The following is a 12,091-nucleotide window of genomic DNA, read 5'->3' on the forward strand; positions in this document are numbered from 1 at the left end:
GAGACTCTAGAAAGAGTACAGAGAAGAGCAACAAAGATGATTAGGGGACTGGAGGCTAAAACATATAAGGGACGGTTGCTAGAATTGGGTATGTCTAGTTTAACGAAGAGAAGGATAAGGGGAGACATGATAGCAGTATTCCAATATCTCAGGGGCTGCCATAAAGAAGAGTCTCTATGGGACTTCCAGGTCCAGGCAGACAGACAGGTAGGTGATGGCCAACCAACCAGACAAGGATCAGAAGACAGCAGTGGTGATTGATGTCGCAATGCCATGTGATAGCTACATCAGGAAGAAGGTGAATGAGAAGCTGAAGAAGTATGGCAAGTAAAAGGCCAAAATGGTCCCAGTGGTGATGGGGGCACTTGGGGCTGTGAGCTCTAAGCTGGGAGAATGGCTCCAGCAGGTCCCAAGAACGACATCAGAGTTTTCTGTCCAAAAGCGTGCAAGATATTGTGCAGAACCCTCAAATTCCCAGGCCTAGGTAGAGAACCCAGGATGGAGGAAGACATATCCCACCCATAAGAGTGAGAAGGAAATGTTTTAAAAGAAATTTTTGCAGAGTACTTTGGGGAAGACTTTTTGTAAAGGTCATTGCATCTCTTGGGTTATATGCAGGCTTGCCAAAGCTGAATTTCAGTCTAACTTTATAGTACCCAGATTGAAATCTGCATCATTAGGCTTAAAGCTTCTTCTCAAAGAGTTGTTTTTTTTTCCCCCATCTCTTCCTTCTGTGCAGATGTGTTTCTACCCACTGCTGAAAGAAACGAGGACCTTTCGGTATTCATCCCATCGCATGGGACCTTGTTAGGCATCTCCCAAGTAATTCAAGTGGGCTCTGAATGGAAAAGCATTGGACAGTTCCTTGGGGTTCCTTATGCAGCACCTCCAGTGGGAGAGAATCGGTTCCATCCTCCACAGCCTTTCACCTGGACAGACTTCTGGAATGCAACCACAATCCGGTGAGGAAGACAAATAGCCCCTTAACAGCCAAGACCAGGGGTCTTCAAACTTGGCCCTTTGATGACTTGTGGACTTCAACTCCCAGAATTCCTCAGCCAGCATGCCTGGCTGAGGAATTCTGGGAGTTGAAGTCCACAAGTCATCAAAGGGCCAAGTTTGAAGACCCCTGGCCAAGACTCACTTTCTTAGTTATCGTAAGTGTTTACAATCACAATTGAGCCCAAGCTTTTTGTTGCTAAGCAAGACATTTGTTAAGTGAATTTTGCCTCATTTTGTGACCTTCCTTGCCACAGTGGTTAAGTGAATCACTGCAGCTGTTAAGTTACATGATGAAAATTTGAGTGCTCGGCAACCAGCATGTATTTATAATGTGTACAGCATCCCAGGTTCATGTGGTAGCCATTTGTGACTTTCCAAGCTGGCTTCTGGCAAGCAGAGCCAATGGGGGGACCTGGATTTGCTTAAGGACCACATGATTTACTTAACAACTATGCTGTTTTACTTAACAGCCATGCCAAATAAAGATCCTAAAAATTGCACAGCTCATTTAACAACTGCCTTACTTAGCAATGGAAATTCTGATTCCAGTTACGGCCATGTGCAAGGCCCGCCTCTAATCTTTATTTCAGTCTCATGCACGAGGAAGGCTTACATAGATGGTTCAGCCTGTGCTGGAGTTTCCACCGAAGGAAAGCAATTGTAGCAAATTTTCAAGCTTGATGTTAAAATGTTTACAAGAAAGCAGCAATCTTTTTTTTTCCTTCATTCGGTCTTGCGTTGTATGATTGGATGCTTGAGGGAACTCTCATTTGGGGCGACCTAATTTCTTGGGCACCTGAGTTGTGTGGGTTGCGTTAAGTCAACCAGATCTTGCTTACAGTTTACCACAAGAGAGACCATATCTTGCTCATCCAGGTGTGCAGGGCCATGCGGTTAGAGACCCACAATAGTGAAGTGCGTTGCCTTGAGCCACATTGTCATTCTTTATTGCATTCCTTTGCTTCAGAAAAAAAGGGTATATAGTTAGGGTCTTAGAAGCGAAATGTGAATTAGCAGGTGTCATATACATATACATATATATATATGGTGCAGGAGTTTTAAGAGATCACCCCTTGATTAGATATAAATTATAAGCATTCCTTCTTGATGAAAAGCTATTTGAAATTGTTAATTCTTGAGTGTTCGTGCAAGAAATCAAATTTGAAAGAGATACTGAAAGACCTCCTTGTAGTTTTGTTGTACTCTGTAGCACTTTACTGTGCCTTTACTGATTAACAATGCTTTTACTGCTTAATTATATAATGCTTTGTTAATAATACTTCTATCTGTGGACTGATGATTTAGAATAAATATATTAAGTACAGGAGAAGGAAATAATTGAGAGTTACAAGCAATAGAGTCCAAGGAGACAATTATTATTACTATTTACACAGTGTGACAAAGCATAACAGCAAAGGGAAAAAAAACACAATTTTTTCATGATATTTACAAATTAAACTTCAACCCAAGTGAAGCAAAGAAGGAAGATGGAGATAAAGATCAACAGATGATGTATCTATTTTGTTATCCATTCTTAGCTTTACTTCTATTAGGGGATTTAATGACTAATCCCAGGTACTCAAAACATTATGTATAGTTGCTGTATTCTATCTTGGGATTTGGGATCACAGACATTTGGTATTTGAAGAGCTTTCTACAATTTACCCATCTATACAAAATCTCTTCATGCCTCCAAAATTACTGCAACGAAAGTCCAAATCTGATGTCTAAATGGCTATGGATTTGATTCTGTTATTTTTCGAATGGTTTGATACATCTAGACCTCCAGCTCACCATATACCAGTTTTGACTTCAACTATCTCTGATTGGGATGCTCTTCAAAGGTATGGATGTCTGTTCCCAGAATCCTCAGCATTGACTACACTGACTAGGGAATTCTGGGGGTTAAAGTCATGCATCTGGAAAGTACTCAGATTGGGGGAGGTTGTTTCTTAACCTTGGCAACTTTAAGATGTGTGGACTTCAACTCCCAAAATATTCTGGTAGATCTAGACAATTCTGGGAGTTGAAATCCATACATCTTAAAGTTGTTCTACATGATGCATCTTAAAATTGTTCTAAATGATTTTGTAAAACTGATCTGGCATGACATGCACAATCTTATTCCTTTGTTTCGTCATGAGCACTAGAACTTTAAACAAATCATAAGTACTTTATTGTATCTTTAGAGCTAACTGCTGGCAACCAGGAGATGATAGCTTTTCTTCGGTCAGTGAAGATTGCTTGTTTTTGAACATCTTTGTCCCACAGAACAATGTAAGTACTGGATTTTTGGACTATCTTAGTCTTCTCTGACCATTCCCTTATTCCAGGAACCTACTCTGAGGAATGATGCATGGGATGAGGTTGCTAAACCCACTGATGATAGGATCTTTTGGGATCTATGCTTAGATACCCATGGAATGTCATGATCATCTTTAGACAAAGGAAGTTGATGAAATTAGGAGTCTTGAACATTAAGGATTTAGATTGTGTAGAAGTCTATGTGTCACATTATGAAGCCCTTTTAGATGTTAATATCTTGGAGACAGTGTTATCCACACAATGTGGCCAAAATGGTCAAGTTGGCCACCACAATGGCACGATCAAAGTTCCCTTTTGCATATAAATAATAACAAACAATAACTTAACATAAATAATATTAGGTTGGGAGACCACCAGAAAAATACAGAAAAACACAGAGATGTAAATTAAACTGGGGGGTTAAAAAGTGTCATGTGCAAAGGGTTAGGACCATAGTTAAGTTGCAGTTCAAAGATTTATTGCTCAGTGCTATACATAGGAATCTAGTCAACTAAAGTTCAAAACTAAATTGCCAGATAAGGGTCAATGGAATTCAGGAGGAGTTGGACATGGATGTTTGTGGCAACCTACTTATTTTAGGCTGATAATGCACTTAACTCTGCCTCCCCCAGCTCTGCCTACTCTTCTCTGACAAAAAAATGAAAGAAGGCAATTATACATGAATTATGTATCACTGCGAGAAAATAGAATAGTTTTCAAAGCAGTTCTGAAAATTGGGGAGCAGGAGGAACACCAGAAAGTGAGAGGGTGATGAAGTGGTGTCACACTTGTGGATTTTATGTTCCTCAAACTTCAAACACTTTAAACTGCACTTCGGCTGAATGGAAGCTGATATTAAGATTTTCCTGTGTGTGGGTAGAATGGAAGATGACCCTGACTTATTGAAAACACTTTAGATTTTCAATGCAATGGGGAAATTCTGCTACTGGATGTAGAGGTTTGGAATGTACAGGGATACTATACCTGTCTGTGACCCTTTAAAACAGCTGCATCTTTTCCCAGAATTATGTGATTACCCCATGTCAGGTGTCCCATGATCTCAGGAAAAGATAGGTTTGGTGTAAGAAGCCACAAACAGGTGCTACATTCGTGCCTCTTCTCTCTCTAACACTCCTTCATGCCTTCAGAAGTGAAGTTCTTGAGGCCCTGCTCGAGTTTTCTATTTTTCCTGTTGTTCATAATCAGGCATCCAAGGACTTCAGTTCTGAACGCTGAAGTTGTTGTGAAGAAAAGAAAGAGGGAGGTGTTAACTATCTGTTGTGCTTTTTCTCCAATTTAACCAGATGAAGCTGTTTTGAAAAGACAGAGGGGGGGAACTATGTTAGTCTATAGCAGGGGTAGGCAACCTTGGCTCTTTTATGACTCGTGGACTTCAACTCCCAGAATTCCAGAGCCAGCTTGGCTGGCTCTGGAATTCTGGGAGTTGAAGTCCATGAGTCACAAAAGAGCCAAGGTTGCCTACCTCTGGTCTATAGCAACAAAGTGATAATTTGCTCTGATAATACCTTAAAATTAACCAACTTTGCAGAATCCAATCTAGGTCGGTCACCGGGACCAGAAGTTTAGTCTTGTGGCTTTTTAGATCTTGATTGCAGTGGCCAGCCATCAGCACACTCTAATCAACATCTAAAAAGCCACATACAAGAGGCACTATAAATACCACACACAGAACAGCACCCACTGCAATTCCCTAAAGTATTAGTACCGCTTTATAAAACCCAAGTACCGCAGCCTGGAATACTGCAGCCAATTCTGGTCACTATACTACAAAAAAGATGTTGAGACTTTGGAAAAAGTTCAGAGAAGGGCAACTAAGATGATCAAAAGCCTGGAGACTAAAACATATGAAGAACGGCCGTGGGTCTTGGGTTTGGCTAGTCTAAAAAAAAGAAGAAATAGGGAAGACATGATAGCAGTATTCCAGTATTTGAGGGGCTGCCACAAAGAAGAAGGCATCAAACTATTCTCCGAAGCACCAGAAGGCAGGACAAGAAACAATTGTTGGAAACTGAACAAAGAGAGAAGCAACCTAGAATTAAAGAGAAACTTCCGAATAGTGAGGACAATTAGCCAATGGAATAGCTTGCCCCTAGAAATTGTGGGCACTCTATTGCTGGAGATTTTTAAGAAGAGACTAGACAGTCACTTGTCTGAATTGGTATAGGTTCTCCTGCTTGAGCAGGGGCTGGACTAGAAGACCTCCAAGGTCCCTTCCAACTCTATTCTATTCTATTCTATTCTATTCTATTCTATTCTATTCTATTCTATTCTATTCTATTCTATTCTAAAGATGGTCTCCAGCATGAGTCCAAAATCTCAGAAGACAAAAACCTCTGGTCCTGGTGACCGACCCAGATTGGATCCTGCAACATTATCCTGGGATACGTATATTTGCCTTCATTCATTAACCAACTTTACTGGGGCATAATTATGGACATTCTTCATCTGTGGAGACAACCAGGATAGATTTAAATTTCACACAAATGCAAGTCCTCAGGCATGAATTAGTGTATTCCCTAGCAGATTCATTTCACACCAAAATCCTGCATCTTTCTCTAGTTACCTCTTCAGAATTAAATGGAGCATTTGGAACAGAAATCTTTTAAGGTCCTAAGGTTCACCTTGCAATGTTGAATGGGATGATCTGGGTAGAAAAGAGGGAACAAGAGAACAAGAAAGAAAGAAAATGGAGGGAGGGAGGGAGGGAGGGAGGGAGGGAGGGAGGGAGGAAGGAAGGAAGGAAGGAAGGAAGGAAGGAAGGAAGGAAGGAAGGAAGGAAGGAAGGAAGGAAGGAAGGAAAGAATAAAATCATATGGCGGTATCAGTGATTTGGGGTGAAGGATCTCCGTGAGTGTGAAGGATCAAGAATATCATAGAAGTTTCACTTTTCCAAATTATCAGTCATTACTCATAAATTATGAAGTATATGAGATCACATTAGAAAACTAGGAACCTCTGCTATCTTCAGTTAAAATTAGAACTCCTCCCACAGTAGATATTTTTGAGGATGACAAGTTAGCAACGCTAAGATAAGGGCAACCTTAATAAATATTATTTATGGCTGACCTTAGTTCTCAATTGACTTTCTACCACAGCTTCTTTCCCTGTTTTAATTGTGAATTAATTTTAATGTTTTATTGTTTGAGCTGTCTGTGGGATTGTATGTTTTAAATGGCTTTTTATTCATTTGTATTTGTGGCAGCTTAGAGTCTGTGGGAGTGGGCCGCTATAATATATTTCAAATAACAACAATAATAACAAATCTATCATTTATTGTGGCAGGCAGGGAATCTACCAGTGCTGGTTTTCTTCCGCAACAGCATAAATGCTGATGACCAAGCCAAAAAGGCAGTCCTTGATGGTTCCTACTTAGCTGGAGTTGGAAATCTCATTGTCGTAACTGCAAATTTCCGTGTTGGAGTTTTTGGCTTTTTTAGTGGCGGTAAGTTGTATCTCAGTTTCAAAATAAGACTTTTTTTGTTTTTTTAATGATGGAACCAGCAGAATTATTCCAGCTGGGTCTTATGGAAATAGAATTAGGAAAGAAATATGGAAATGAATGCTGTATTGGTAACTGCAATGAGATTATTGTTTGCAGAAAGTTGGAAAAGCAATGACATAGCTCCAGTGGAAGATCAGATTAAAAAGTTAATTGAGTTTGCAGAAATGGAGAAACTGACCAGCTTGGTCAGATTAAGAACTGACAAAGAACTTTTTGACAGATTGGAAATCCTATGTCAGAGATCCCCAACCCATGGCCTCTTGGCCACTGGGCCATGTGAATGGCCGGCCAGCGTGCGCACATGTGTGCGCGTGCTCACACCCACCTGACCCTCATGCCAACCCCATTTGCAGAGCGCACATGCTCACGGCCCCATTCGGGCACACACGTGCATAGCCACATTTGCGTGTGCGTGCACACATGTATAAAGGTCCCTGTCTCTCTCTTTCCCACCGGGCCATCAACCGAGAAAAGTTGGGGACTCCTGCACAATGTGGATTTTTTTAAAAAAGAAGCAAGTATCAGATTGATGATTTGGGGATATATTCTCTCTCCCTCATGTTAACTTTGTGGGAACTAGGGAGGGCCTAGTCCAGGGGTAGGCCACCTTGGCTCTTTTATGACTCATGGACTTCAATTCCCAGAATTCCTGAGCCAGCATGGCTCAGCTTGGAAACCTCTCCCTTTCCCCTCAGCATGGCTGGCTCAGGAATTCTGGGAGTTGAAGTCCAAGAGTCATAAAAGAGCCAAGGTTGCCTACCCCTGGCCTAGTCTAACAGGTTTTTTTCAAATTACTTTCTTGGACTTGGCTCAAGGCTCTTTTATCTAAGTACAAATAATCCTCGACTTATGACTGCAATTTAGCTCAAAAATTTCTGTTGCTAAGCGAACAGTTGTTAAGTGAGTTTTGCCCCCATTTTGTGACCTTTCTTGCCACAGTTGGCGGTGAAGAGCTTGCTTGTTAATTAAATCTGACTTCCTCATTGACTTTGCTTGTTAGGAGGTCACAAAAGGGGATCATGAGATGCCAGGACACTGCAACGGTCATAAATATGAATCAGTTGCCATCTGAATTTTGATAAGATGACTGTGGAGATGCTGCTACAGACATAAAAGTGAAAAACATTCATGTCACTTTTTCAGTGCCGTTGTAACTTCAGATGGTTGCTAAATGAATTGTTGTAAATCAAGGATTATCTATATTGGCTTGGTATCAGTTCTTCTTCCTGTTATTCATTCCCCACTACCTCTTCATGGTGTCAAGGCAATTGCTGGAAGTCCTGGCAAATACTCTGACTGGCTTATCAGGAAAGCAGTATATATATATATATATATATATATATATATATATATATATATATATATATATATATATATATATTCAATAATGATGGTGAAAATGCGACTCCCGGGCATAATTATAAATGAAATGAATAAAGCGCGTTCACCAGGAGAGTTTAAAGTTAAAATACTTTAATTAAAGTATTTTACTATATTAAAAGGTTGCCAAGCTTTCGTTGGGAAAACTCCCCAACATCTTCAGGGCTGAGAGACCGTTTCTACCAAGGTGATTCAAACGGGTTCCATAGACGTCTGCACGTGGTTCCTAGACTGTGCTAGCATTCCCTGCTGAACAGCTGATAGGTGGGAGGGGGAATCAGAGTAAAGATTTCTTCTGTCGTTCTCTCGAGCACTTTTGTTCACATTTCCGTCGACCTCAGGGGGTATTGTTAAAGTTATGTTCCGCCCTCTCCCGGCAGTATTGGCTCTCGTTGCAGTGGGGGGATTTAGTTTGATGTCATTGTGTATCCTACCGTGGAGGCGGGGCTTCATCGGCTGCAATTTAACATCTTTCCTCTGCTGCGTGCTCCCGTATTTATTTTCGCTCGCATGTACAAGCATCAACTGGATGTGGTATTTTTCAATGTTTGAATCATCCTCCTCCATCATGGTGTCCCCCATGCTCATCTTCCCTCGTAGATCAATATTCAAGTTAAATCCCCCCCATTTCTGTGAGCAAAAATCTGTTGGTATTTGGGCAGATTCCCCGCTCATGTTACTTTCCCTTTTATCAAGCAAACGGGTCGTCATCATATGTTTTTTCTCCCCTCTCTGTATGGGATATCCACCTTTATTATTATTATGGGTAGTGCTAAATTTAGTGGTTCTATCCTCAAATTTCTTAAGCGCTCCAATGTCATTATTGTTGTATTATAAATACGGGAGCACGCAGCAGAGGAAAGATGTTAAATTGCAGCCGATGAAGCCCCGCCTCCATGGTAGGATACACAATGACATCAAACTAAACCCCCCCACTGCAACGAGAGCCAATACTGCCGGGAGAGGGCGGAACATAACTTTAACAATACCCCTGAGGTCGACGGAAATGTGAACAAAAGTGCTCGAGAGAACGACAGAAGAAATCTTTACTCCGATTCCCCCTCCCACCTATCAGCTGTTCAGCAGGGAATGCTAGCACAGTCTAGGAACCACGCGCAGACGTCTATGGAACCCGTTTGAATCACCTTGTTAGAAACGGTCTCTCAGCCCTGAAGATGTTGGGGAGTTTTCCCAACGAAAGCTTGGCAACCTTTTAATATAGTAAAATACTTTAATTAAAGTATTTTAACTTTAAACTCTCCTGGTGAACGCGCTTTATTCATTTCCATTTATATATATATATATATATATATATATATATATATATATATATATATATATATATATATATATATATTCAAAGGAAAATGGTGCTAAATCACATCTGCGTTTTCACCAGCCTTTCTGCTAGTCTCAGTGGAAAGAAAATGTTGCAGCAACGTACTGTGCTTCCGTTCTTTTTTTTCTTCTTTCAATTCTTTTTCTTCCCCTCTGAGTTCAGCCCATGTGCTCATTTTATAGAATGCCCTAAATTCTGTTCAGAGCTGTTGCAAAGCTTCAGCTCAGCGGTTAAACCCAGATTTAATCTCTGTGAACTGATCGGCTAGGACAGATCCACTTACTCATTCTTTTTTTAATTCGTCCTTTTGAGGCTTTCACAGGAATTTCTTATTAATTCCTCTTTCTTAACCATGCTCTTTTGTTAAAGGACATGTGCCAATAGCTTTAAGCAGTGTAATATAAGAATAACATGACGAGAAACAGAATAATAGCAGATTAATAGAGTTGGAAGGGACCTTGGAGGTCTTTTAGTCCAACCCCCTGCTCAGGCAGGAGACCCTATTACCATTTCAGACAAATGGTTGTCCAATCTCTTTTATTAAAAATCTCCAGTGTTGGAGCACCTAAAGCTTCTGGAGGCGAGCAGTTCATATATAGACATATATAGAGATTAATGTCAAAGGCTATAGAGTGATGTCCCCAACAATGGTGGAAGATAACTAGGTTTTTTTTTTTTTTAGAATGGGTGGAGTGTCTTTTCATTAAAAAATGGTTCATTAATCCTTCAATAATAAGAAAGACACCATTGAGTCAAGTTTGAATCCTGGTAGCTATAAACATCACCATGTTGATTTTTTGACAGTATTATGGAAGTAGATTATAATTCCCTTCTTCTGGGATTCCCCCCCCCCCAAAAAAAATTCTTATCCTAGCCTGTGATGTTCTGGTAGTTTTCAATTATAATATTAACCAGGCTGAACCCTGATAGGTTTTGAAGATCCATCAAGGTCAGCCTGGCAGTATTTGCAATGGTTTAATGCAATGTATTTTAATCCTCTTCCCCCCAAAATGAAAAATAAACCTACAATAAATCAAAGGTTTGTCAGTCACTTGGGATAATATGAACTTGAGAGAAGACCTGGAGGTCATAAACATAGTAATAGAGATCATGGAGCCTATAGACCATTTTTTAATGAAAAGACACTCCACCCATTCTAAAAAAAAAAAAAACCTAGTTATTTTCCACCATTGTTGGGGACATCACTCTATAGCCTTTGACATTAATCTCTATATATGTCTATATATGAACTGCTCGCCTCCAGAAGCTTTAGGTGCTCCAACACTGGAGATTTTTAGTAAAAGAGATTGGACAACCATCTTTAATAAAGTCCTTGGTGTTTTGTGAGTTTGGTGGTTTTCTTGCAGATGTTTCATTACCAAACTAGGCAGCACCATCAGTGCTAGTAGGTAGTGGATAAGGAGATTAAACCCCACTACCTATTAGAACTGATGATGTCATCTAGTTTGGTAACAAAATGTCTGCAAGAAAACCACCAAGCTCAGAGAGCACCAAGGACACCACAATCCTGAGCTACAAATGTTGTCTTTTGTTGGGATCCTTAGTTCACATCGACTATTAGCAGCTTCTCAGAAAGTGAAAAATGCTTCTTATTGCATGATAATGATTGTGTTATATCTGTTCTAATGTCCATATCAAAGGATGTTCTAGCTAGTCACTGTTGGCAAAAATCTGTTGCAGCCCAAGATGAGGTTGGCTATTCAAATTCACGTTTGGCACACTGTTCCTTCCTGACTTTAAAAAGTTTTTTTTCTAATGTTCAGTCACAGTTTGCCTTTCCATAACTTCAAAATAATATTCCACGCCTCCTACTTCGTGATCACAGTTGTCCAAAACATGCAGGCTTAGAAATATCTAAGGCAGTGTTTCTCAACCTTGACAATTTTAAGGCATGTGGACTTCAACTCCCAGAATTCCACAGCCAGCAATGCTGGCTGTGGAATTCTGGGAGTTGAAGTCCACATGCCTTAAAATTGTCAAGGCTAAGAAACACTGATCTAAGGGGAGAGCCGGAGTCAAGACATTCTTCTTTCAACTAATTGTCCTCCTGGAAATCTTCTAAAGAACATTCTTTCTTTCCAAATATTTGAAATGCTGTAAGTTGTTTTGACCCCTTCTGCCAACGTACAACCCTCCCTTTGTTTATTTATTTGTGCAGGTTCCAATGTTGCAAGTGGAAACTGGGGCCTTTGGGATCAAGATATGGCTCTAGAATGGATAAGGAGGAACATTGCAAGCTTTGGGGGAGACAAGGGACAGATAACAATTGGCGCCTCTCAGAGAGGAGCCGACCTTATCAGCATTCACCTCCTTAAGAGAACTTCAAATCCAATCCTCTTCAGGAGGGCACTATTGATGGTAAGTCCCATTTATTTTCAGATGAATAAGGACAGGCACTGAAGCTCAGAAACTTTGGCCACCTAATGAGAAGACAAGACTCATTGGGAAAGACCCTGATGTTGGGAAAGATTGAAAGGAGAAAGAGAGGGCAGAGGAGGAGATGGTTAGATAGCGTCATTGAC

General features: G+C 40.4%; 1 protein-coding gene across 1 annotated transcript in view; it reads left to right on the forward strand.

Annotated features, from left to right (window-relative positions):
- The window catches only part of TG (thyroglobulin), a 147,157-nt gene that overhangs the window by 78,337 nt on the left and 56,729 nt on the right, over nucleotides 1-12,091 (forward strand). Inside the window, exons 38-41 of the mRNA XM_039350445.1 lie at nucleotides 740-962; nucleotides 3,192-3,279; nucleotides 6,610-6,769; nucleotides 11,728-11,927. Coding sequence (XP_039206379.1) covers nucleotides 740-962; nucleotides 3,192-3,279; nucleotides 6,610-6,769; nucleotides 11,728-11,927 — 671 coding nt within the window. The remainder of the gene's footprint in view (nucleotides 1-739; nucleotides 963-3,191; nucleotides 3,280-6,609; nucleotides 6,770-11,727; nucleotides 11,928-12,091) is intronic.

The sequence above is a fragment of the Crotalus tigris genome, unplaced genomic scaffold (genome assembly GCF_016545835.1).
Source record: "Crotalus tigris isolate CLP2741 ecotype Arizona unplaced genomic scaffold, ASM1654583v1 scf7180000018335.1346539, whole genome shotgun sequence".
NCBI classification, from domain to species: Eukaryota; Metazoa; Chordata; class Lepidosauria; order Squamata; family Viperidae; genus Crotalus; species Crotalus tigris.